This window comes from Sinohyriopsis cumingii, chromosome 3, assembly GCF_028554795.1.
Source record: "Sinohyriopsis cumingii isolate HCF-2022 chromosome 3, ASM2855479v2, whole genome shotgun sequence".
In the NCBI taxonomy this organism is placed as follows: Eukaryota; Metazoa; Mollusca; class Bivalvia; order Unionida; family Unionidae; genus Sinohyriopsis; species Sinohyriopsis cumingii.
Window position 1 is genome coordinate 95,803,870 of NC_142963.1, and position 27,579 is coordinate 95,831,448.

Consider the following 27,579-nt stretch of genomic DNA (forward strand, 5'->3'; position numbering starts at 1 on the left):
AATTTTCAGGCCATTACCATAACAACCATTCCTCAGTTTATTACAATTTTTGTTTGTACTTTACACAATTTGTAACTTTTTGGACTTCAACTACATCGACAAAAGCCATGTTAGCACATTTAATCAAAAGTCATTTGAATGGAAAATAAATTTTTTTAGTCATATTTTTTGTTGTTATATGGATGACCCAAGTTGGTTTTTAGGCCATTGTAGCAATTTTTCATTTTTGTTAGTTATGTTGGTTATAGACCTAAAGAGCTTATGCAGTGGTCTTTCATCAGGCATCCATTTGTTATTGCTTCTCAGCCTTAACTACTGGGAGACTGGGATGATTGCCACCAAAATAGAAATGATGTATATAAAAAAACAGCTAATATGGCTGCTACTACAGCCATCTTGAAAATCTGGTTGTCACTACATTTTCAAAAGAGATGGTCATATCAACATGGGATTTTCATAAAACATACTTCTTATGTCTAGTTGGACTCGTATGAAATGGTTCTGATCTGACATCTAATAAGTCTGTCAGGTGGTTTCATCACTTAGCAGTTAGAAAAAAAGAAATGGTTGTCTTTCATTTGAGCATCATGCTCTTCGAGGGACTCTTTGTTTATACAGTTTGAGGTTGTTTTTTTATACTTCAGATGTTTTGGTTTGCAGTGGGGGCATGTATGTTTTACAAACACAAATTTAATTTTCTTAAATGAGATATCATCCTTGATTTTATGAGCAGTGCAGAGACACTGCTTTAACACTGGTTTTGGTCCACAGAGTTCCATTATGTTATGTATCAAGGTAAGTCAGTTAACCGAAAAAATATGCTTGTGTATTCTCAATTCCTCAAGAATATACAAGATTTGATGGGGGTAAGCACAAAACAGATGGTCTCTATGATGATGACTTGAATTTCTGCAATTTGAATTTGAAATAGCAAAAACAGTGATTATATGTTTATTATTTAATTTTCTGCGGGAACAGTTTATTTGTACAGCTATGAGAAATCAGTAACTGATTTGGGATGGATATGTAAAATTAATGATTTTACTCACCAACTGATCCCATTGCATCCATAATAGTGACTTCATAATAATTCCATCAAAAATATGTGTAAAGATGTATAATTCTTCATCTTGCTTACCGACAATATTCCTAGACACCACTGAGGTTTTTTTGTTTGTTTTTTTATATTAAGAAAAGTGTGTTGAGGTCCCAAGGGTGTCTGTTTATGTGACTCATAGACTCACCTCGTCCATAATTAGCTATCTTTTCAATGAGTCCATAGAAAAAGACTTGAAATTCCACTCTGAAGAAAGGAAAAAACATTTTGCAGCTTTTAATACACTTGCAAACAAAAACTGTTTGGTAGACCTAGTACTGTCAGATTTCATCACCATGCATGCACGCACACACACACACACACACACACACACAATCCCATCCAAAGAGACATTAAATAAAAAATACACGAATTTTGTGTTTTTTAAATCTTAGGTGGAGTCTTTGCTTCTGTTAGTAATAGTTCAGTAGGGGGGTTTGAAGGCAATCATTTGTGTTCATCTTTACACTCATTACAGACCAGATGGTACTACTGTTCAGACTTCCATGAAGATCTTGTTGAATTTATCTCAGTATAGAATATGATCTTTGTGCATCAGCATTGCTGTGAGGGAGTGTCAGACATGCAGATTTGGCCACCCATGTTTGATTATCAAATCTTGGTTTTCCTGAAGGTAGATGGTGCCCATTCCTCCACAGCATGGACATGAACCGGAATGAATCATAATATCAGCGGTCCTTTGACATTGAATTCATCGGTCAGGATTGTGCAAAGAATAAAATGCTTCTCCTTGCTGCTGGTTCACAAAGTTAAACTCTATCAACCAGGATCTCTGAAATGAAATTTTGTTGGTCTTTGCAGATGGCTCATCCTTCCCTAAATCGTGGCTGCATTTCAACATTTTGCCTTAAGAAATGAATTACACTTGTACACTATTCTAGTTTCCAATTTGCATTTATTAGTTGTAGTAAAAGAAAAAATACTGCTGCTAATGAACTTGAAAGTAATCGTTAATTAAGATGGTTTAAACATTATTGCTCATGGCAGTGACATGTAATAAGTTTTGTTTGACCTAAGTTCAAATAAATTGGGTTCTGCTTGGTGTACTTTTGCATAAGCACTCTCGATTACGGATCACTGCCACCTCACCTTTGCATGGGTTTGAGTCTCGGATTTGGCCAATGTGGGTATATGAGAAAGTTTGCTAGTAGCTTCTCGTTGGTCAGTGGTTCTTTCCGTGGTTTTCCCTGGTTCTTCCTCCACCATTAATACTTGCCACCATGTATAGCCTATCGTGTGCTGAAAAATGGTGTTAAACCTTACAACAACAACAACAACAACAACAACAACATAAAAAATCCTGTTTTTTGAAACTCTACATTGTGGGGAGTGGGGAGTAAAAAATCATGACACATTGTGTTATTGAATTTATGATTATGATTCATTATAATTGAGTTCATTGAAGTTTATCAAAGGATAATGCAGGAAAAGATATAGTACAGTACAGTTGCTTCTTGGTATCCATGTATATTGTTGTGAAAGTCACTAAGCGGGATCTGTTAAATTTAAAACCTGTAGATTTTCTTTGCTATTAATTGTATGGATACCTCAAAACTACAAGCTGTTGATAAACTAGCAAGTCTGTATGGAGAGACCCATTGTTCCAAAATTTAAAAGGATTTTATATATGTATTCCTTGTGGGGTATATTTCTTTACAAAATATCTACCAGTAATAGAAATAAAATAAAGTTATTTTCTCACTGTCTGGTATTCATTTTTCCTTTTTGATAAGACATACTTCTTGGTTTCCATTTTCCATGTTTCCCACTGTTCTGTCCCCATGCCTAAAGTTGTATTGTTTCAAAATTTGCTTGTAACCCCCATTCTCTGACCAAGCATTGCACCCTTTGGCTGGTTTTCTCACCTGTTACAAAACATATTCATGATCTTTTGTTTTGGATTGATGTATTGTACATTTCATGTTTTCCATTGTGTATGCTATAGTTGTCTTAAAAAGTGTAATTATCTCTTTGCTCTGTACTTGTGTTCAGACTGGCATTTAACCCTTTCCTCTGTACACATGTCTCAACTGGCCTTGAACTCTTTGCTCTGTACACATGTCTGGACTAGCATTTCCTTGGTTTAGATTTGCTTTGAGTTCTTTTGTCCTACTACAAAAAGAAAAAATTACTTTCTTAAGAAAAATAATAAAATTGTTTATTGTACTATGTGTTTGTATGCTGTGCTGATTTGCATTTGTTAGTATTTATTTTCGTTCCTCCATTTTCTTGTAACTTGTATATATTACCTTAATATGTCCTTTTTTCTGAGCATCTATGAGCCTTTTTACCTCTCATCCTCTTGCTTGAAGGCACAATCCCCATTTGTTTCTCTGTTAAATCTAGACATGTTACATAAATAGAAGGCACAATCCCCAGTTACTTGTCTGTTAAATTGAGACATGTTACATAGTCTGTCCAAATTTGTATGGTTCTCATCCTCTTGCTTGAAGGCACAATCCCCAGTTGTTTCTCTGTTAAATCTAGACGTGTTACATAAATAGAAGGCACAATCCCCAGTTATTTGTCTGTTAAATCTAGACATGTTACATAAATAGTCTGTCCAAATTTGTATGGTTCTCATCCTCTTGCTTGAAGGCACAATCCCCATTTGTCTGTTAAATCTAGACATGTTACATAAATAGTCTGTCCAAATTTATATGGTTCTCATCCTCTTGCTTGAAGGCACAATCCCCAGTTGTTTCTCTGTTAAATCTAGACGTGTTACATAAATAGAAGGCACAATCCCCAGTTATTTGTCTGTTAAATCTAGACATGTTACATAAATAGTCTGTCCAAATTTATATGGTTCTCATCCTCTTGCTTGAAGGCACAATCCCCAGTTGTTTCTCTATTAAATCTAGACGTGTTACATAAATAGAAGGCACAATCCCCAGTTATTTGTCTGTTAAATCTAGACATGTTACATAAATAGTCTGTCCAAATTTGTATGGTTCTCTTCCTCTTGCTTGAAGGCACAATCCCCATTTGTCTGTTAAATCTAGACGTGTTACATAAATAGAAGGCACAATCCCCAGTTGTTTGTCTGTTAAATCTAGACTCCAAATTTGTATGGTTCTCATCTTCTTGCTTTAAGGCACAATCCCCAGTTGTTAGTCTATAAAATTGTGAGATGTTACATAAATAGTCTGTCCAAATTTGTATGGTTTTTATTGATGTTATGTGTTTTCACTATTTATTTCATGGATGAGCTTGTCTACTTTTCATAAGTGGTGGAACTTTTCTAACTTGTGCAGGTGGGGGTTGGGTTGCACCATGCAAACCACTGTCCCCTAGTCTGAGTGATATAGCCAACCCTTTCATACTAGTGGCTATATTTTGTTCCTTCCCCATACTTTTCAGGTTAACTTTTAGGGGGTGGAACTTTTCTGGCTTGTGACAGTGGGGGATGGGCCATTATCTCCCCTAGTGGCTGTGATAGAACCTTCCACTGCTGTTCCAGTGGTTATACTTTCTTCCTCCCCCATTACAGCTAAACAAAGTCGTGCACAAAGTAGTTTTGGTTTGGTTTGTTTTAGTGCTTTATGGCACAGCAACACAAGTAGGTTATTTCGTGAGGCAATTGGAGTAAAGTGCCTTGCCCAAGGACACACCACATTAGCTCACCCAGACTGGTCCGGTAGTTGGATTCAAACTGGCACCCTTTCTGTCATGAGTCTGGCACACTGACCACTGAGCCACTGTGGCTCTCACTTGAAAGGGGATTCTTGTATGCATTCTTATGAATACACAAATAAATTTATTTGATTTAGGAGTATATTTTTGTATATTTTTGTGCCTTATTATTTTAGAGCAGTTTATATTGTCTATATTTCTCCTGGTTCGCTTGCGTTGATATTTACTTATTTTTTTCTTTTTCTTCTTCATTTTAATGATTTTAGTTTATTTCATTGTTACTTTACCTATCCAAATCATCTACTGTTGAAGGTGAAAGTGGAAGGATAAAGGCATCAAAAAGGCCTTTTATTATTGCAGTCTTTCATTGAGGGAATCTGCATTTTACTAATTATTTCCCTTTAAGTGGCTTTTCACTCCAAGAGCTTTTTCCTGCTTGAAAGTTGTGTATAATATACATATTCTTAGTGTTAAATTTGTTTTTTAAAAGCATCCAAATATGTCTAAATATATCATTTTTAAAATAGCTTGGCCTTTCTTCAGCATTATTTGTCTACATTTTGTATATTTATTAGGGGTATCCTAAGCAGTTTGGTTTTATACATTGCAGAATTAAAAAATAAAATCTGTTTCCATTGGGCCTTGTATGTACATATTCACCTGTTAAACATGCATTGTGCTGGCATGTAAACATCACAGATTATTTATAGGTTGTATAAATTCCTGACCACATTTTGCACATCTTATTCCTTTTCAGATCTCTGTTTTCTAGCGTTTTATTTCAGCTTTTCTTATATTCTTTTTCTCTTAATATGTTTCCTACTTTTCTATGATCACCATTGCCCAGAAATTTTCTTCATTCCTATATTGTTTGATATGTTTATATTTCCTGGCTAGTAGTAAATATTTTAAAATATCTATTATTTTGTAAATTTCTTGTGTATTCCTTAAAGAGTATCCAAACCAGTATACATATAGCTGTCAACAAATACATTTTTTTTCCTTCTCCAAATTTCTTTGTCTATTCAGTTTTTGTGTTTTTTATTTTATGTGTAAGTTGGGAAGATTTATCCCCCCTAGTTTTTATTCTTGTGCATATTTATGCATTTTGTTGTGATATATAGTGTATTTATTAACAGCATATAACATTTTGTTGTGATATATAGTGAATTTATTAACTCTAATTAGACTTTAAAAATATTTAGTAAAGTCAGTAGTGTTCAATGTCTTATATACAATGCTGTTTAGAAAAGTTTTTGCTATTTGTATTTTATTAATTTTGCTTATTTTCAAAAGCATCCATATATCTATATTGAACTTTAGTTTATCCAATTGAACATTGAAATTTGAAGTACATTCTTTCTACAGAATATTCCTAGAGCTTTTATGTAATATGGAGGTTTTACCTCCAGTTTCCATTTAACAGAATTTCTGTTTTTTGATGATTGACTTTCAATCCATGGCAATGCCAAAATCCAGATGTGACATTTGTCTGACGTAAATACTTTATCAGCCATAAGTTGAAATGGATCTTACAGGCATTCAGCAATTAGCATTTTGTTTTAATATTTGCTTCAGTTAAGCCTTTATTTTTGCCATGCAGTATAACTGAATTATCTTTTCAAAGATCATAATATTGCACTAATATGTGTACAGTATTCCAGTGGGAAAAACAGACTTGCCTGAACCCTGTTAAAACTGTAGTCGTACCAACTATATTTTCCAGGAATTAGAGGTGACCTTGACTAAATGTGCGAGTGGTGGGGGTCTAGGCTTTACCATTGTGGGTGGTGCAGCCACAGTTGGTGGACTTTATATCAAAGGCATTGTACATGACCCAGCACTCTCATCTGGAATCCTGCATCCAGGAGATAAACTCATCAAGGTTAGCATAGGCAGATTATTTTCTGTATGGACGGCGTGATATGACCTTAGTGTGTTGCTGTTTTGTAAAACAACAAACTAGCTGTCATTACCATGTATGTCATAAGTTTGACTATGTGTAGAAAGTCACATGGGATTCACCTATTGCACATGAATGCACTCATTGACATTGTAAATGAGGTCATTGTGATTATGGCATGATCATTGCAATATTTCTTGCAGTGATATTACTGAAAAGACAAATTTTGTTCGTCTATATGCATGATGTTTTGTTAAAGAGTTCACAATTTTGTATCCTATTTTTTATAGTCACTGTTGCATGAAAAATGCCTTTTATTTAACCATGATAAAGAATAGTTACCAATATTATTTTTCAGTTCCACTATGAAGATCAGTTACTTATAAAAATTCATTTTAAAACCTGTCTAAAATTTCATAAAGGTGAATGAAATTTCGTATATACTTATTTATGTCAGATCCAACTGTAAGCTTAATTGACCTAGTTCTGTCACTGCATAATGCTCCGAAATAACTGGGTCAATACAGATTGTTAGAGTAGTTTGTAGAATAAACAACATAGACTCAGATCTGCCAATGCATTATGCAAAGGAAAATATGGTTCTGTGTTGTTTTCAGTTTATAAGTGAGCAGTTACGATACTTCTTTATCACACTGTTTTAGCTTAGAACAGTAATGTCTCAGGCTATTTGTCAGTTTGAGCAATCACTTCATCTAAGCTGTATTCAAAGAACAGTAAATCATTTCCATTCTTCATCTAGAATATCAAATTGATAACCAAACTTACTTGATGAAAACTTGCATAAAACAACTAACAAAATAATTATAATCAGTATGTACATAAATATTTGCTAATACTGGCTTGTCATTCAAAATAAATATTCTCAGGTGAAATTAATTCTTCCAGTTTACAAAATTCTGTTTTTATGTAAGAACACAAAAGCATGCTTACATCCTCAATATGATCTCTTCAGGAGTAAACTTTTAAAACAATTAAAAATTGGTATGCTGTGTGGCTCATTTTTGAGAAGAATTCCACTCAGTATTCAGTTCCAGTGCAGAACAATCTCCCAGTTTATGTATATTACATGTGCTTTGATAATGAAAGAATGAAAACAGTTTTAGGTGGAGTAATACATGTGCTGTGACAATGATAGAATGAAAATAGTGTTAGGTAGAGTAATACATGTGCTGTGACAATGATTGAGTGCTGTGACAATGGTAGAGTGCTGTGACAATGATAGAATGAAAATAGTTTTAAGTAGAGTAATACATGTGCTGTGACAATGATTGAGTGCTGTGACAATGGTAGAGTGCTGTGACAATGATAGAATGAAAATAGTTTTAAGTAGAGTAATGAATGTGCTTTGACAATGATAAAGTGCTGTGACAATGATAGAATGAAAATAGTTTCATTCAAGTAAAACATGAGCTGAGATAATGAAAGAATGAAAATAGTTTTAGGTGGAGTAATACATGTGCTGTGACAGTGAAAGAATGCTGTGACAATGATAGAGTGAAAATAGTTTTAGGTGGAGTAATGCATGATTTCTGACAGTCACCGTGATAGAATGAAAATAGTTTTAGGTAGGGTAATACATGTGCTGTGACAATGAAAGATTAAAAATAATTTTAGATAGAGTAGTACATGAGCTGTGGCTATGATAGAATGAAAATACTTTAGATTTAAGCATCCAATTGCATGCAATTTATCAACTTGGTAGGCTTCATAAAAAATGATAGTTTATTTTGATTATTTTTCAGCCAGTTAGTGACCTAATATAGTGTTTAATTTTCCACACATTGTCTGGTTCAGTAGCTGATAAAATATTTCCATGTCTTTGACCTAAAATCAGATTTTACCTCGTAATAATTTGTATCCAATATAATTTTCCCTCAAAAACATCCTTCTCCATTTTTTTGCAACTGTCTTAGTTGTATGCAGATATCACAAATTGATATTTACCACTTGTTGAGAGACTTGACATTTTGATATCTTTAATGTATTTTGATGATATTTAAATTTATGCATGAATTATTTTTTAATTTACTGAATGAAAATTGTGAATATTATGTTTTGCTATCTTTCAGATAATCAGTTTGATCAGAATTTTAAATAGTTCTTGTTATCTTACAGGTAAATGGGATAGATATGACAAGTTTATCGCATTTCGAAGCAGTAAATGTCCTCCGTGACATGCCCCAGGTTGTAAAAATAAGGGTCTACAGGGACCCAAGAATGAATACAGAAAAACTCCCCAAACAGGAAATAAATGATGCAACAGAAGATGACAGCGACAGTACAGGAAACATGGGGCAGATATCCCAGGTATTGGCTCATACTTTGATCTCTACTTTAGGGCAGTTCCATACAAAAAGGAAAAAAAATGATGTAGTGAATATGTCAGTAAATACATTTATGTTTAGATGGGTGGATGGGTAATCCAGACTTACCTATAGTGTAAATGGCGATAGTGTTGCATAACGTTCACAGTGTTTTCATTGCCTTGTGGTGTAGGTTATGTGATTAGTCATTGCAAAATAGTATTATCAATCAGCTGAGCAGAAATTTGTAGGGAAATAAATAATACTAATACCATAACAAGGAAGGCATGAACACTCAGAGTGTTAATAATCTGTTTATGGATTATGCTTTTCTGCTACATTAAAAAAAAATTAAAAAAATAAAGTAATAAGCAGTTGTTTTTATCATTTTTATTATCATCTCTTTAATTTCACTCATATAAATTTGAGAATATTCTTAAAAAGGTGACTGCTGTGTAAGAATAGCATAAGATCACTTTCCTTATTTACAATTTATAGCAATTGTATATGACCCCATTCCAAGAAATAGATAGGTTTCTCAAATGTGAACTTTGCCAAACAGATTCATCTTGTTGATATGCTAGTAAGTTAGTGAACCAGTCTATATTTTTGAAGATAATGGTTCCATTTGTTAAGTGTGAGTTGTGGATGTTACCTGATAGAAAATATAAGAGCAGATGGATCGTTTCAAGCTTCAAAACATGTCAGATCAGAAAAAGTGACTAATGAACACCACTTTACCGACTTTAAAAGAAGAATTTGAGAGTAATATAAATCAGCACTTTGAGAACCTCACTATAATCATTGCATGATTCCATTTCACAATCATTCAGCAAAAATTAAGCATGAAGACTGAAGTGAATGCTGAATTTTGATAATTTTTCAGCATATTATTTGTTTGTATTCTGGTTCTAATCCATAAACTTAAGTCAAATCCTTCTGTGACAGGCTCTCATACCTTTCATCTTGGGGTCAAGGCCACAGTCATAAAAATAATTTTGTTCAGGTTTACTTTGATTTGCTTATTTTTGCTAACCCCTTGATGGATTGTCTTCATATATGTGTTAAAGCCATATTAAGGTAAGACATCCATTCTATGACAGGTGCTTTCATGCCTTTGATATTGGGGTCAAGGCTACAATTGTAAATAATTTGTGTTCAAGTTTAGTTAAAAGCTTTTTCATTTGTTTATATTTCCTAATCCAGTTGATGGATTTTCTTCATGTAAGTGTTAAGTCATCATGAAGCTAAGACGATTATTCTGCAATTAACCTTTTGATTTTGGGTTCAAGCTCACATTTTTACAGCAATGCCTTGAATGTAGGCTTGATGTGCAAGCCCTGGCCTCCCTTGCTGAAAAAAATTGGTGCAGCAGGTTGTGCAGAAAATCAGTGTAGAAGCTGTTGGAGATGAAAAGTTTTTTGTTTATGGTGTCTGTGTACTATATCAGAACCATCCAGCCATGAAATTTGAGGGATATTTTGAGTGTGGTGCATGTAAGAAGCTTAATTAATTGAAAGGGAATTAAATTTGACAGATTTAATTAGTGTAAGGGGAAAATTAGGATGGACCTTGCAGAATAGAAGGGATAAGAAGGATATTTAGTATCAGGTGGTGGTTGGTAATGACAGAACAACCGTCCAGAAAAAATTGATGAATATATCTATGCCATATTCTCAAAACAAGGGAAGCTGTGATAGGGTGGGCTTGCCTGACATACTATGAAATGGAAATCAACTACAAGGGAAGCTGTGATAGGGTGGGCTTGCCTGACATACTATGAAATGGAAATCAACTACAAGGGAAGCTGTGATAGGGTGGGCTTGCCTGACATACTATGAAATGGAAATCAACTACAAGGAAGCTGTGATCGGTTGGGCTTGCCTGACATACTATGAAATGGAAATCAACCACAAGGGAAATTGTGATAGGGTCTGCTTGCCTGACATACTATGAAATGAAAATCAACCACAAGGGAAGCTGTGATAGGCTTGGCTTGCCTGACATACTATGAAATGGAAATCAACCACAAGGGAAGCTGTGATAGGGTGGGCTTGCCTGACATACTTTGAAATGGAAACATCGTTGACAATTGATGGCAATTTTAAGTGATACATTTTTCCAGATCCAGAATAGTCATTTTATAGTCTGTCCTCACAAAATACACTTCCAACAAATGTGTTACTTGTTTTATGATGACAACTGCCCTTACATGGGTCTTTGAGGACTCCTTGGTTGAACACCTGTTACGGCTAACTGTTTGACACGACTCTTACAGAGCCAAGATATGAAATATCTGGAAGACCCTCAGATACTGATGACATAAGAATTTTAGATGACCTCTAGAGAGTGCTTGCTGTAACTTCGTTATTAATGTGCCTTTTTGGAAACTAAGTTACCCCCCATGAATTGGAACTCTTCTTTTCACTCTGTGCAGATGCCGACACATCACCTTCCAGGGACTTTTGTAAACAGTTGTAAAACCTGAAATATGCAATTTAAAGCAACCCCAACACTTTGAGTTTCTGACATTTATTTTCATATATAAGTAGATGCTATTTCTCCATATTATATTTTAGTTTAGATTGATTTTCTGTCATATGTTTACATAAGACAGATTGAATAATGTAACAACAAAATTGTCTGCTGACATTTCCTTTGATATGGAAACCACAATTTCCTTTGATATGGAAACCACATTAAATAATTGTCAGTCAACACGCTTTGTTGTTATAATTAGTCTTCTCTCAAAGGTCGTAGCAATGTACTTGAAGCATTTATGAAGCAGCAGAGAGGGTGAACCCTACAACTTTTTAGAGCAGTCCATTTATGAAAATAAAGCTTCCTATGAAGGGTTAAAAAAATACAAGCATCAATAACACTAGATGGTAAATAGATCAAAATTTTAGACCAAAATAAAGCTTCCTATGATGGATGAAAAAATAATAGTGTCACCGACAACTCCAATCAGGTTATTTTGTGTGTGTGTCAAATATATTTAATTGGGTCATCACTGTGTGTGTGACCTGAACGAGTGATGGGTGTAAAAAAAAGTTGGTGTCATTAAATCATTAATAATATCAAGTAATAACTCGACTAGAGGCAACTTAAAAAATATCTTCCAGTCCATGATTCTGTCAAACAAAAATTACAAGAGCGTCAGGAATCTCGGGTGAAATTAACAGAAGGTGCAGAACAATTATTTAAACTGGTTACGAAAGCTAACTTGGGTCTTTCCATGTTGGAGCAAACTGCAGCAACAACTGGAAAAATCGCAAAAAGAACTAAACAAACAAAAAAGATTCTACAAGAACTTCCGGCTGAAATCGCTGCTTTTCACCACAATTACAAGAAGAAATACAACAAGTACTTGAGGGTATTAACAAAGTTCATAAAGAGGTAGATGATGTAAGGAACCTTGTTACGCCAAAACCAAGACCACCAGCCCAATTTACTGAAGAAGGTCGTAGACTACATCGAGAGAGAACTGTAGCAGTTGCTGCAACAGGATATAGCTGCTAGTCTAACAGCAGGAAGTGCTTTTCATGTTAGAAGGTAACGAATATAAATAATGTTTAAACATGTATCTGATCCAGCATTTGACATAGATGCACCAGTTCTCAAGGATGAATCGGTGTGCAATTATCAATATTATTCTTATGACGCATGAGAGCTGAATCCACGTGGACAAATCGAACTGCAAGTTCAGGATATAAGTAGATATTTCTTACCTGCTAAAGCATTTATTGAAGTAGACGGTGAAATTTAAAAAAAACAGATAATACTGAATATGGAGCTGATGTCTGAGATGGTTTTGTTAATGGCATTATGGTGTTATTCAGCAATGCAACATACATGATTAACAGAAGAAACATTGAAATATGGCAGAACGACGACAATGTTGCCATAACAATATAGGGTCTAGCAAGATGTTCTAATGATTATTCAAGATCAGCTGGTCCATCAATGATGTTTGCCAAAGACACTTCTGACTACGCTGACAAAAGGCAGTAAAATATAAGATGATCAATAAACAATGCTGACACTGACGTGTGGCCGGTGGTTCATGGTGCTAATCCAGAATTCAACTTAGGATTAGCAGCACGTCAATCAATGCTGAAGGATGGAAGCAGGAGATTTTCATGTGCAATTCCACTGTCACATATCTTTGGATTTTGCAGAAATGTCAGAAAGGTTATTTATGGAGCCAAGTAGACAGTTGTACTTGTAAGAAAGGCTACCGACAATGATGCAATCTGGCACCCTATCAGTGATGCAGATAAAGTAATGCTGACAAAGCTTTCATTGTGGATGCCAACAATGATACCATCATTGACCGAAGAACAATGATTGCTCTCTTTTATGGACTTGAGTGGTAAATCAACATTATCATGGTTGACAATGACCACAGATAGTGTTCGAAGTAACCTTAATGGTTTATTCACATGACAGATAGCATCACAGCAAGGTGTATCTGCACTGCAACATATATTCGTTACTTTCCAAAATACTGAACGAGTAAACTCACACACAGCACTATGATATTTGACAAACTTGGTGTTACTGAAGTTTCATTAAGGATAAATGGACATCAAGAACCAGCTGAGGACATAATACTGATCTTTGAGAATAATCATGTTGCATGTGTGTATCATCATTTGATGACATTCATGGACGTGATCAGAATGTTGATTTTGGCCTGTAAATATCACAACTAGATTTTATAACAGTATCCTATTACTTTTCGCTGGAACACATGGATTTATTTAGACAAGAACAAACTTAAAAACCTTATAATGTTTCCTACCTTAAATATTTTCAGCATGATATTGTATGTTTTCTAATTTCATGGTGTTTGTTTTTTGTAATCTTATCATTATATGTTTTTTATGTTATAGGTGTTGTCTAATGTTGTAGAGCACTTAGAGCTTCTAAAGATTAAGCGCTATGCAAAGTCTTTATTATTATTATTATTATTATTATTATTAAATACATTTCGAGTTCATGTGGCAGGAGGAGCTATGGCTAATTACAGAACAATCACTGTTATACTCTCATACTTGAAGGTGTTGGTGGATGAATGAGAGTTATTGATGCCCCAGCGAAAAACATGAAATTAAATCACTCATGGTATTATAATGTCATATCATCATGTTAGTATTACTCTGACTCCTGGTCAGATCAAAGAGCTACAGTCAGTATCAAAAATCAGTTGTGGAATAAAAATATTGCTGAAATCAGAACAGATCACAGGTGGTTCAAATAAACTACACTGACAGAATGTCAACTCAGGCACTTCAGTGATGCCAAATGATCAAAGACCAGCTTTTGACTTAATCTTTCTGCGGGTGCTATTAAAGATGCAGTCAAGATGGGTTTTATATTTCCACTTCTTGCAGCTATACCAGCATTAATAGCTGATGCATCCCCAGCTGTTGCAAAAGCAACTGCACTTGGTGCTGTTGGAACTGCTGCTGGGATGGCACTAAAGAAAGCAATAGGCCATGGACTAAAGACTTTTTTTTAAAAGGGTCGATGCATGGGGAAAGGTCTAAGACTGCCAGGAACTCTCCATTCGTGGTACAGTCAAGATCCGAGACTGCCCGTGACACATCATTGATGTTTCCCGTGTCCGATTTTGATTTACTTGATGCTGCTAAGAAATTAAACATAATAAACTTCAGAGGTGTTTTTATGCTTGATCAATTATCAAAAGAACCAAACCGTGTTGAAACCGGTATCATTAATCTCGATGAAAGTTCTGGTCCAGGTACTTGTTGGGTTTCATACGCGAGAGATCCACGTGGAGTTGTTTATTTTGATTCGTATGGGCAGGCGCCAGCAAAATAATTTTTACAATATAGTGTTATGTTTCTGCTCTTACAAAATGCTACAGAAAAAGAGTGAAGACATCAAGCTTTGTAAAATTTAACAAATAATTTATTTCCCAAGAAAAACAAGTAAAAAAAAATGAGAAAAGGAACTTAAGGTTTTACTAATCAAATCCCAAAATAAACCAAGAATTAAAAAATGAAAGTCTTAGTAATAAAATATCCTAATGAAACTGAGCTTGAATCCCAATGAAATACAAAATGGAAGGCAAAGACATATGCTGTGGTCAGTGTCGTACTGATGTGTCAGCAGTTCTTTATTGAATCACAGAAAGTAATATTCCATTGTTTGAATTACATGTAAATTTTTGATAACTGTCCTTTTCCAAGAATTAATTATGAGCACAAGTATTTCCAGAAATAAAAAAAAATAAAAAATGTAACTCAAATTGGTCATAACAGAACACCTTTAGGTGTCAATGATTTAAAGCCTGACTGCCCAAATTCTCTATAGAAAACAGTTATACACTAATTTAAGATGCAAAACAGATTCCCATATGAGGGTCACATGATCCTGTTTCTAGAACAACATAGAAGTTTTTTACCTGCCAAACATCACATACTCCCAGTATGGCCTTGACTAAAACCAATGATTTTTACTCTGGGAAAGAATAAAAAATATATTAAAAAAAATTGTTTACTTCAACTCTTACTGATTCTGAATCAAGGTCAGGAACTAGGTCAGCATTAGATACAAAGTTTCTATTATTAGTTGTTTATGAAAAACAGGTCAAACTGAATTTCTGGAAAATGTCAAATCCAGTAAATAAAGTTACATTACAGTAGCATCTAATGGAATATAAAATAATTAAAACTAACATATTTAGTGGCACCATCTGTAGATGATCAGTAATGCCACAATGTGCTTAAAGATTTTAATGAAAATGGAAAGTTGTTACATGAGGACGGTAATGATATTAATGATTTTATTCCCGATATTGATGAAGCTCATCTGTGAATGATCTTGATGGATGTATTAATAATCTCATAGTACACAATGATGTGGTGCTGGAGAAACAATCAAATCCAGCTCCGATACTTTCCGAAGGTAGATACAAAAACACGGACATGATTTGTGTAACTTGGCAATACACACAAATACCTAAAAGTGTTAGAGATAACTGCAATCTTCTGATTATCTGTAATGTAGTCTATACACATACTCATCAGTCTTGGTGTTCAGGGGACATGGATATGATTAAATTCAGAAATTTCTTTTCATGCATGTAAGCGATTCCTCATGGATTATCACAATAAATTTACATGATCCTCGGTCACAATAGCGTGTAGGTCTTGATAAAAATTTTGGTTGAGAGACACCGTTACTTTTTTTTCACCCTTGACCCAGGTCATACACACGGTGATGATCCATGTAAATATACTGTACATGATGCACAAAAAAATAACCTGGTTGGTGGAATGTAATTTTGGTCTATTTACCCTCCCTACTTTAGCATTATTGACACTTGTATTTTTTCACCCTCTGTAGGAAGCTTTATTTTCATAAATTGACTGCTCTAAAATGTAGGGGTTCACCATCTGTGCTGCTTATGATATACGCAGCTCAGATACTTATCTTATTCCAGTTCACTTGTTGGTAAACTAATCAGATTAAAGTATTTTTTGTTAAATTTACAAGTAATGAACAGAAAAGAACAGAACAAGACTTAATGAAAAATTAATACATACAAGGCACATGAGTGAAGTACAATTAAAGTTCTGTTATATATGAAGCTATCATAATGTAATATAAAGAAAAGAGAGAAATGAGAAAAACAATGAGAGAGAGAATGGATTATCTTGATATTATAGGTGAAGCAAATATCGAAAGAAAATGATCAGTGATTTCAGTGAAAAAGTTTTGGATACATTCACTTAATATTTAAAAGAGTCACAGATGGTTTGAATGTGAAATCAGGATATGTATTCAGTTTTGAATTCATTCATAATTTTGCTCACTAATATGATTCAAGTTTTCACTAGTATTTTGTTCTTATTTTCATTAAAAGTTAATTTTTCCAAATATTTGGTCATATATAATACTATTTCTTAATAAAATTCAGTATTCCATTCTGAAGAATTCCCACTCAAAGAGGTAATGGAATTATCACCCAAAGAGGTAATGGAATTCATCACCCAAAGCATTATTTTAACATTTTGATACATTTTCTTTCTTGCTTACGGAATTCTATTCCATTGACAAGTTTTACCAGGCAAGTTATGGTTTGACATCCTATATTGCAAGATAGTTAAAACTTTTGACCTTTTCGAGGATTTTCCTGAAACAGGTAATCCATCTATATAGCACATTTAACCATCCATCATATCATCGTACCTTTTGAAGAATTATCTTTATATGTGATCAATTCAAAGATTCCTTTATCAGTGGATGCCATTGTTGATTGCATAGTCCCCGGAAGTGATTGTTGTACCCTGAAGAGCTTTTCTCTCAAGGGAGATAAGTTAGTTTCTGAAAAGGCCAAAACATAAGGTGTTTATAATACAATCTGTTCTCAGGAGAATATGTCAAGTTATTTATTCTAAGGGACATAAAGTAATACTGATGATATAAATTAAATCTTTTAAGTTTTTTGGGGGGAGAGATGTGTTTTACACAAAATTACATCCAGCCATTTCAGGTACAGAGTAATGTTCTATCACACAGATACTTGCTTTTGTCATGACGCTGTAAGTAACTGGTTGACTAATCCAAATACAATTTGACAGGTGGTGGAATCTTAAAAAAGTTGCTGTTGAGACTTCTTTAACCTTTATTTCTGGAATGGTCCTTAACAACAGATCAATTATAAATGGCATGAAGGTACTTTAAAAACAGATATCTGTAGGCATTTCTGAAAGAATTGCACTTAGAGAATCCAGTTGCGAGGGATGATTATGGTGGACAATTTGGTTCTTATGTAGGTTGTTTCAATAATCATCATTTAATTTCATTTGGTACGTTACATCCAGAAATAAAATTAGTTGCAAATGAGTCATGGTTATGCTTGGTGTGATTCAGATGAATAGTCACCCGTGTCCATGAAATTTCACTTAAGCACACAAGAAAAAAATTGGACTTTACCTTGCTTCAGATTGATGCCTACCCCAAACCCACTTCCTTGCCAGAAATTGATGTCTACCCCAACCCACTTCCATGCCAGAAATTGATGCCTACCACAACCCACTGCCGTAATTGAACCCACTGATATTCTGACCCATCTGGTAATAATAATTTATTTCTGGAGGGTACAACTCAAGTCGATAAATATTAGCTAATCTCATAAGTGGCTTATTCTATCCATAGAAACAGAATTTATAAAAGAAAGAATGTATTAATTTGCTTGTTGATGCCACACAGATATTTCACTGAAAACTTCAAAGTAATCTACATACAGGTACATTGAAAACAGTGGGTAGTACCTAGAAATTAAAATGAAATTCTCAAATTTTAATAAGAATTCATTCTCTTACACTGTAAATAACAATATTCTAGGAAATACCAATGAGAATCTGTGTTGTGTCCTACAGTAAGTTTTACTTGTACTGTCATTACACACCTATAGGTTGTTGTATCCGACATAGGTAAGTTTTGCTTAAACACCTACAGGGTGTTGTATCTGACATAGGTAAGTTTTGCTTAAACACCTATAGGGTGTTTTATCCTACATAAGTAAGTTTTGCTTAAACACCTATGGGGTGTTGTATCCTACATAGCTAAGTTTTGCTTAAACACCTATAGGGTGTTGTATCCTACATAGGTAAGTTTTGCTTAAACACCTATAGGGTGTTGTATCCTACATAGGTAAGTTTTGCTTAAACACCTATAGGGTGTTTTATCCTACATAGGTAAGTTTTGCTTAAACAGTTATTACATACATTACATGTGTTGTATCCTATAGTAAGTCGTAAGTCTTGCTTGGTTCGTTTCCATTTTAATATTGCCTTATAGGTACTGGAACACTCGGTTTTTGCTGCTGTTGAACACAGTTTTTTGTTTTACTTACAGAAAAGTGAAAAGAATGCACTGAAAAGAAGTCTTGATGAGAGCCAGACAGAGAGTGATGAAAATGATGATTATCACAATGATAACCAGTCCAAAAGGACTGACAACAAAGGACCAGTCCTAGACCCTAAAACAAAGGAGACCAACAATTCTGTCAAAATGGACAGATGGTCTCAAAAAAAGGGCATTGATGCCGTGGACCACGCATCAAATGCAAGTCCAACCGGACAAGGAAGACAGTCTCCCAAATCATCAGAAGTAAATATCTTTTATATTTTTATGAGCATCTTTGTCCTAGATAGGATTGTATGATGTAGTTCAGATTGTATATCTCAGTATAATGGTAAAATAATATGGTGCATTGGTGAAATTTTAGGATTAGAAATCACCAAATGCAGAAAAACCTAGTTGTCATCCAGAGATGACATATTCCTATTAGTCCCAGCCTTGTGTAAAGACTTTTACTGATTGTACCCTAAAGTCCAGGATGATATACCCCATTATCCCCTAATTGTGTAAGGACTTTTACTGACAGTATCGTAAGGTCCAGTATGATATCAACCTTAGTCCCCATCTTGTGGAAAAATTTTACTGCCAGTACTTTAAGGTGCAGCATGGCATATCAACATAGTCTCCAACTTGTGTAGAGATTTGTACTGACAGTACCCTAAGGTCCAGCATGACATATCAACATTAGTCCCCAGCATGTGTAAGAACCTTTACTGACAGTACCCTAAGGTCCAGTATGACGTATCAATCTTAGTCCCCAGCATGTGTAAAAACTTTTACTGACAGTACCGTAAGGTCCAGTATGACGTATCAACATTAGTTCCCAACATGTGTAAAAACTTTTACTGACAGTACCCTAAGGTCCAGCATGACATATCAACATTAGTCCCCAGCATGTGTAAAAACTTTTACTGACAGTACCCTAAGGTCCAGCATGACATATCAACATTAGTCCCCAGCATGTGTAAGAACCTTTACTGACAGTACCCTAAGGTCCAGTATGATGTATCAACATTAGTTCCCAACATGTGTAAAAACGTTTACTGACAGTACCCTAAGGTCCAGCATGACATATCAACATTCATCCCCAACATGTGTAAAAACCTTTACTGACAGTATCCTTAGGTCCAGTATGACATATCAACCTTAGTCTCCAATATGTGTAAAAACTTACAGACAGTACCCTAAGGTCCAGCATGACATATCAACATTAGTCCCCAACATGTTTGTAGTGATACTTTAAAAAAAAAAGAGAGATCCAGAATTTGGTGCAAGGAAAATCCCCACAGTTGCAGCCAGTCATTAAAGAGATACTGTGCAAGAATTTCATTGGCTTATTTGGACCAATCAGATTTGCATAAAGTGTTATGTTAACATGTTGACTTTGAAAATATTGTGTTGCACACACTGTATGTATGGGGTACCAACTGTGTGATAAAGATATATCTTAAATTGTTTTGGACTTTTATCCAGGAAATAAAAATGTATATAATGGAAGGACTGCAGAAGAAAAAACCAGAGCAAAGCATAACACATACTGAAGGTGAAGGTTAATAGCAAAAGGCAGATCTGGTACAGCATGTGTACAAAGTTTCATAGAGACACATTAAATGAGTTTGAGAGTCATGCAGGGGGATAAAAAATGTTTACTCACAGACTAATGGACATAGAGATAGTTATATCACCACATATTACAAACTGGAAACAAACAAAGTGAATATTTAGGTCAGTGACCTTGTATAATTGATTATCAAAATGTACACTTTTAGCATAAATTTATTAATATTGCATGAGTAATCCACATTTGAACAATCTCTTGGAAAATTAGGTTACAGCTAACTAGTTCAACAGGAAATATGGTCAGAACTTACATTCACCATGATCAGCTATTACAGAACATATGAATAGCTCATATTTCACATAGAGATATTTCTAATTGTAGCTCATCTTGCTGTTAGGTTAGCTGAGCTTACTGTATGGTCCTGCATCCATCAACAATTGTTAGTTTCATTTTCTCCAAACTGACAGCTCCGGTGGCCTAAGTGGTTAGAGTATCTGCCTAAGATGCTGGAAGTTGCTTGTTTGAACCCCAACAGAGTCATATGAAAATGGTACTAGCAGCTGTCTCACTTGGCACTTGGCATTAAGAGTTTTGTGATAGGGCAAGTTGGCCTGGTGTCAGATAATGTGACTGGGTGGAACATGATACTACATGTCTGTGGCATGATGTCCCAGTGCTAGACATCAAACTGCCACACTGCAGACATTGTAATGATAAGACTAAAGTTGTTAAAGCTATATTAAAAATTCAAGACACACACATACATCTTCTCAAACCTTGCTAAAGCAATATGATCAGAACTTGACTGACATTATTCTTCCATGATGGCCTTTCAGATTTATCCAAATGTTGCTTATTGGTCATCAGATTTGGCTGCAGTTAACAAATTTTGACAGGGTGCCTTCTGGCAATAAGAAATTGAAAATTTGCATGAAATGCTGCCATCAGATATGGCCACCATTACTAAAAATAGAAACTTCCTTTAATGACTTGTCGTAAACCACTAGACAACATTTGACCAAGTTAGAAATCATCTTGGTATAATGTAGTTTTAAGTGTGTACAAATGGTACCAATTCACAGTCAAATAAGACTGTTATTACAGAAAACAGAATAGCGACTTCATAACCACTTAACAAAATTTGACCAAAATTGATAGAAAGTATCCAGGTTTGGAGGTCTAATTTGTACAAGTGATGTCAAGCCACATTCAGATATGGCCACCATTACTAAAATTAGACAAATGTTTAAACTTGATCTCCAACAACTGACTCACAATGTTTGAGAAACTTGACACATCTAGCCATTTAGGCTTTCTTGTATTGGACAGTTGATACTAATTTGCAGTCAGAAATGAAGATACCAAAAATAGCTAAACACTAAAATGGTTTTAATCAGGACATTTACATTCAGCAGCATTGGAAGATATTTCTTCAGAAGCATCCTGCTGACTCAGATTTTATGACAAACTTCTCTTACAGTTTGGCTGTTAGATGTCAGTCAGATGAGCAATGTCAGACCCACTTGGGCCTCATGTTTTTATGCTCTATAAAAAGGAATATCTTTCAGTCTACATGATCACTGAGATAAGTTGTTCATCTGTACTGCAATTAAAATTACTTTCATTTTTGATGCAGTGTGATACCCTAACTGAACATGCATAAGAAAAAGCAAATGGAATTTCTCTGACAAGGTTTTATCATGTGCTAATCATTTCAGATGAATTTGTACCATATTGACCTTGAGAAGCCAGTTTCTGGTGGACTGGGAATCAGTCTAGTGACTGCTGAGGCAGAGAACCAGACTGGCATCTTCATCAGGAACATCGCACATGGCGGTGTCACTGACATTGATGGGAGACTAAAAGTTGGAGATAAACTCTTACAGGTAGGAACAGTATTTTCTTTAGTCTGCACTCTTTTTTGACACATGTAAGCATCAGCAGCAGATAATTAAAGGCACATAAAAACTGACCACTTTATTTTCCAGTTTGTACTCCCAGTCCCCACTATTAGACAAGTCCACTGAGTCATCATGATGCTTGATTTTATTGCTCAGGCTCTGGCACAAGCTTTTCTTTGATCAAGATTACCTATTGCTTTGAAAGAACTTTAACCAAACAAATAATAATCAGTTAAAGAATCACTTTTTAACACTCGATACTTAAGTCAGGGAAGGTGATAACAACTGATACCCAGTAGAAATGCAAGTAATTGGAGTTTGGAGGCAATATGAAACCAATAATGATGACATTGTTGGGCATTGTCCCAGTATCTGATACCAGTACTAATAGAGACTTCTGGCTGATCGAACAAGTGTAAAGAATGCCCCAAAAGGAGAATAAAATTCAAAGAATTAAACTCAAGTTTCTTTTCTTGGTGCAATTGTGAAGCCTTTTAAAAGAAAAATAAATGGAAAGGTATATGTTTATTCAGTTAGTAAAGTTAAATTATTTATTATGAGTTATTTATTGTGTCTAAAATTCGAGTACAATTGACCCATGAAAAATAAGCCTTAATTTTACAGTAGTTCCAACATGGTAAGTTCACCATTTTCTTGTAGAGGGCTGTGTTATTGGGACATGTAATTGGCACTTTCTGTTTTTACCATGTGTAATTTGTCAGGTCTGATGAACTCTGGTGTATGCTAATATTGCTAGTGCATGTGAGCTCTTGGCACTTTCATTACAAATTATTGGCTATGTGGTTTTATAAGATAACAAACACGTCGTAAAGAATATATTTTTTGCAAACTTCCTGAAAAGTGTTGTGGAGGTGGGTGAGACTTAAAAAAAGTATGTTACTAGGACCCTCAGTGTAGTCTGTATACATGTCCCCAAGAAAGTGAGATCGTACAATTCAGGATAATGAATAGAAATTTTAAAAGAAATAGCATATTACTTGGAAGCATTTAATACACTTAGTTGGTAGGTGTAGCATTGTCAAATATTATTACCGTACACATATAGCATGTGCCCACACACATATTTACAACCACAAACACACCAAGTTTCTTGTCTTTTTGTCCATTTGAGAGTGAAATACAGTCTTAATTAGATGCTGTCTTTGCAGTTCTCAGTTGTTCAGTAGGGGTATTAAGGTAAGGCAAGTGTCATTTTCTTGTTCAACTTTGCACAAATTAGAGTTAGGATGGTATTGTTATTCAGAGTTATTTGAAGATCCTCTTGAAGTTTTCTCAGCATAAAAATTGATCTTTGCATATCTGCACTGCTGTGATGGGGTGTCAAACATGCAGGCCTGAAAATTGATTTTTGTGTATCTGCACTGCTGTGATGGGGTGTCAAACATGCAGGCCTGAAAATTGATCTGCAAATAGCAGGTTGTGCTTAGCCACAAAAATCGAAGAAAAGTATAAAATGCTCTGTATTATAATGTGCTGGCAGATCTGGGTCTATGCAATTTATTTGGAGCAGTCAGTAGAAGAACAGCATAGACCCTTCTCTGCCATGCATAATGGAACAGCAGTTGGACACCACCTGTTGTTGTTGTTGTTGTTTTAGGGTTTAACGCCATTTTTCAGCACAAGATAGGCTATACATGGCGGCCAGTATAACTGGTGGAGGAAGAACCCTGGAAAATCCTGGGAAGAACCAACAACCCACGAGAAGCTACTGGCAGGCTTTCTCATGTACCCAGGCACCACCTGTAAGCAAGTATATACAATATTAGACAGTTTGTTAAAGTCAGATTTTACTTGAAGGTGATTGCTGATCACTTTTTTTTGTCTTTAATAAAAGGACATTTTTCAAGAATATTTTTTGTCAAAAAAACTATAGAGAAAGCCTTTTTTTCCCCAATATTATAATGACAATCAGATAGTGAAGTATTCATCTCTTACAGAATCTCATAAGATTTATATAATTACAGATGTTTTGTTTTTATCAATGAATTAAACATGCTTACAATATTAATGTTATTTTCTTTTTTCAGATCAATGGAGAATCTCTTGTAGGTTTAAGCCACAATAAGGCAGCAGCCATTTTGAGGAACTTACAAGGAAAAATTATTTTAACTGTCTCCAGGTATGTGGATATATTGTATATTTAAATGAAATGTGCTTTTTACAGTTTCACACCCATAATTATGCATGGCTCTTTTTCTGAAATTGATTGCTTGGAAAATATTTTGTCATTTTATAGCTCATCAGCACATGAAACGTTATAGCATGCAGAACCAAGCAGAGCAAATGCTGGGCCAAGGACACACCACAAGATCCAAGTTACCAGTGGTGGAAATCAAGCCTGTATCCATTTGGTCAGGAGTCCAGTGTCTTAACCACTTAGCCACTTGGGCTGCCCTGTGGCAGAGAAAAAGAGGACATTTCCTTAAATAACAATTTTTATTGCACACATTTTCATTCATTTGTTATTTCTTAATATTATTACCATGTATAATTGTAAGTCACGCCCAACTGCAAAATGCACAGACCCAGATCTGTCAGTGTATTTGCAACAGCAGATCAGGATCTATGTTGTTTGTAGTTGGATTTGACTTAAAAGTGAGGATATATATATATATATATATATATATATATATATATATATATATATATCTGACAGTTCCGATATAAAATCGAAGGTACCCTTCCCTTTTCAAGTTGTCTTATGGTTAAGTAAACGAAGGCTTAATTAAGAATCACTACCTCTCCCAACACAAACATTAGAAATCATTGCAGTATAACGATTTAACAAGCATCTGTCCCCATAAATCTAATTAATTTTTCTCAGGCCCAAATTAATGTGCTCATTATAGATCAACAGAAGTTTGCATCCTTACATCCAGTATAGTGAATTAAATCCAGGTAATCATAAAATTAATGTCCTATCACAATTCCAAAAGAATAAAATGTTCTGATTAAATTCCAATAGTCTAGATGTATGACAGTTATATCATCCAGAATGTCTTTGAATGGGTCCTCAGTAATCACAAAGAGGGCTTTTAGTCCAAAATATTGATGAGCACTTTGTAATTGTAGGTATAATGAATAATTTAAATAAATAATTCCTCTCAGATTATAACTGAACACAACTAAAACTTTTTGCACAAACTGATATTAAAACAGGAATGAATAACTGTTGACACCAAACCCTTTATATGGATCCCCACTTCACAATAGCTTTTTTCTGAAGAAAAAATAACTATATGTAATTTCATAATATTTTCAACAAGTTTTCTTCCAGAAGTAACAAACTGGTAAACAATTTCAGTAAATATCTTATAAGACATGTCAAAAGTTAAGTAGGTAAAACTCATCCCTCTATCATCTATCACAAAGGTTATACACAGTATAAATTAAATATGCATAACTCTATATATATATATATATATATATATATATATATATATATATATATATATATATATATATATATATATATATATATTGCATGCACTTCATTGTTTATTCTCTTTTTCATTACATAGATGATAACACTTCATAACAAATCTAAGAGATTCATAGTAGTGGAGGTGTTATGTATATTTAATTTGTGTGATTGACCTTTATCCATAATTGAGGGTAAGAGTATGGACCTACATGTCTCTTCTTTTTTTATAAAGAACATTTCACATAGCTCATTCTTCACTATGATTCTAGATTATATATTAAGATTATTATTATGTGGAGGTAGACATGTTTACTTGGATCTGGATTCAGGACATTTGTATTTTGCTGGGAAGAATGTGGTCTAGCTGCCCTTTAGCAGGTAGCTTGCTAAAATTAAGTAAACAGACCTGACCTTGTTTACAGAGTTGATGGAAATTCCATTAAGATGACAGTGTATTGTCAGAAAATGATTATTGCAACAAGGTCAGGTGGAGAGGTATATAAAGTTGTTTACATCAGAATTACTCATTCCATATCTTAACATCAGTCTCAGTGGAGTTGGTTTTAGTTGTTCTCAGTTGAGAGGATTTAATTTATTTAGTCAAACGTATTTATTGGAATTACAAAAGGCTGATTGATTTATGGCTAAATCACTATTTTAGAATTATTGTGAATTCATTCAAGACCATTTTGGATTATATCATTGTGATACATCAAGAAATTAACACTATCTGAGGCTATTGGTACAACAGTTGTTTCAAAATTGGATTTCATTTGGAACAATGCTGGAATTCATTGGTAACCCTTTACTTTTGGACTTGTGATAGAACAATTAGGACTTTTTGAGATTGAATTCAAGATACTGATAGTTCTTTTTAAATTTTCACATTGTATTTAGGGAAATAAATTATTTGTTGACTTTTACAAAACATGATGTTTGCTTTTTTTATGCTACTTAATTTAAGATCATAGATTTGTAACACGAAGATATTCACAAAATGTGAATGCTCAGTACCAAATTCTCATCATCACATGCTTGTTAAGTATGTGTGGCATGGACAGAGAATACATGGTCTGATGTCCTTAAAAAATAGCTCAAGAGCAGCAAAAAAAGAGCATGAACTGAGCCTACATCCCACTTCAGAATCTCTCACAAATCTCATGAGGGATGCCAGGATGGCCCCCTCGACCGCTACCCCCATTAAGATCCAGAAGATTGTACCAGGTCTTTAAATGTAGTTGGAATGAGAGATGATTCCAACCAAGAATTGGAATCATGCATGCTCACTCTAATAAATATGGGTATGCCTTTATCTCCCCATGAGGCATGGGAATCCTAAGTCAAATATCACACTTGCTGTGGTGCATGAGGATACAGAGTTGTATCTACCTATGCCCATGAGGCAGGAACTACAGTACCCCATACTCCATCTGTGCCTGACAACATTCTTGACAGACATGAGGAAATATTATTTAACTTCTGCTGATGAATAGACAGACCAAGCAAGCTGTAATTTGATTTGTGGGATGGCTGTACCACCTGAAAATCAGGGCATTTATCATCCACCATGTGCTGTTCTGACTGTTGATCAACCAATCCAGCTGTACAATCAGTATATGATTACAGTGGTCCAGCCAGGCCAAACATTGCTTTGCCACTTCTCTGCGCCAAACCAGCATTCCAGCATATACTGTTCTGCCACTTTAATGGTATAATATATGAGACAAATGATGCATGCAGATATATGGAATCATCATTGCCATAATGAATGCTCTACCTTTGGACCCAG

At 34.6% G+C, this 27,579-nt stretch overlaps 1 protein-coding gene across 1 annotated transcript in view; it reads left to right on the top strand.

The window, feature by feature from the left end:
* The window catches only part of LOC149803330 (tyrosine-protein phosphatase non-receptor type 13-like), a 204,536-nt gene that overhangs the window by 146,003 nt on the left and 30,954 nt on the right, over positions 1–27,579 (top strand). The window contains exons 31-35 of the mRNA XM_089953916.1: positions 6,480–6,638; positions 8,793–8,984; positions 18,878–19,132; positions 22,163–22,330; positions 24,394–24,485. Of these exons, the coding sequence (XP_089810042.1) occupies positions 6,480–6,638; positions 8,793–8,984; positions 18,878–19,132; positions 22,163–22,330; positions 24,394–24,485 (866 nt within the window). The remainder of the gene's footprint in view (positions 1–6,479; positions 6,639–8,792; positions 8,985–18,877; positions 19,133–22,162; positions 22,331–24,393; positions 24,486–27,579) is intronic.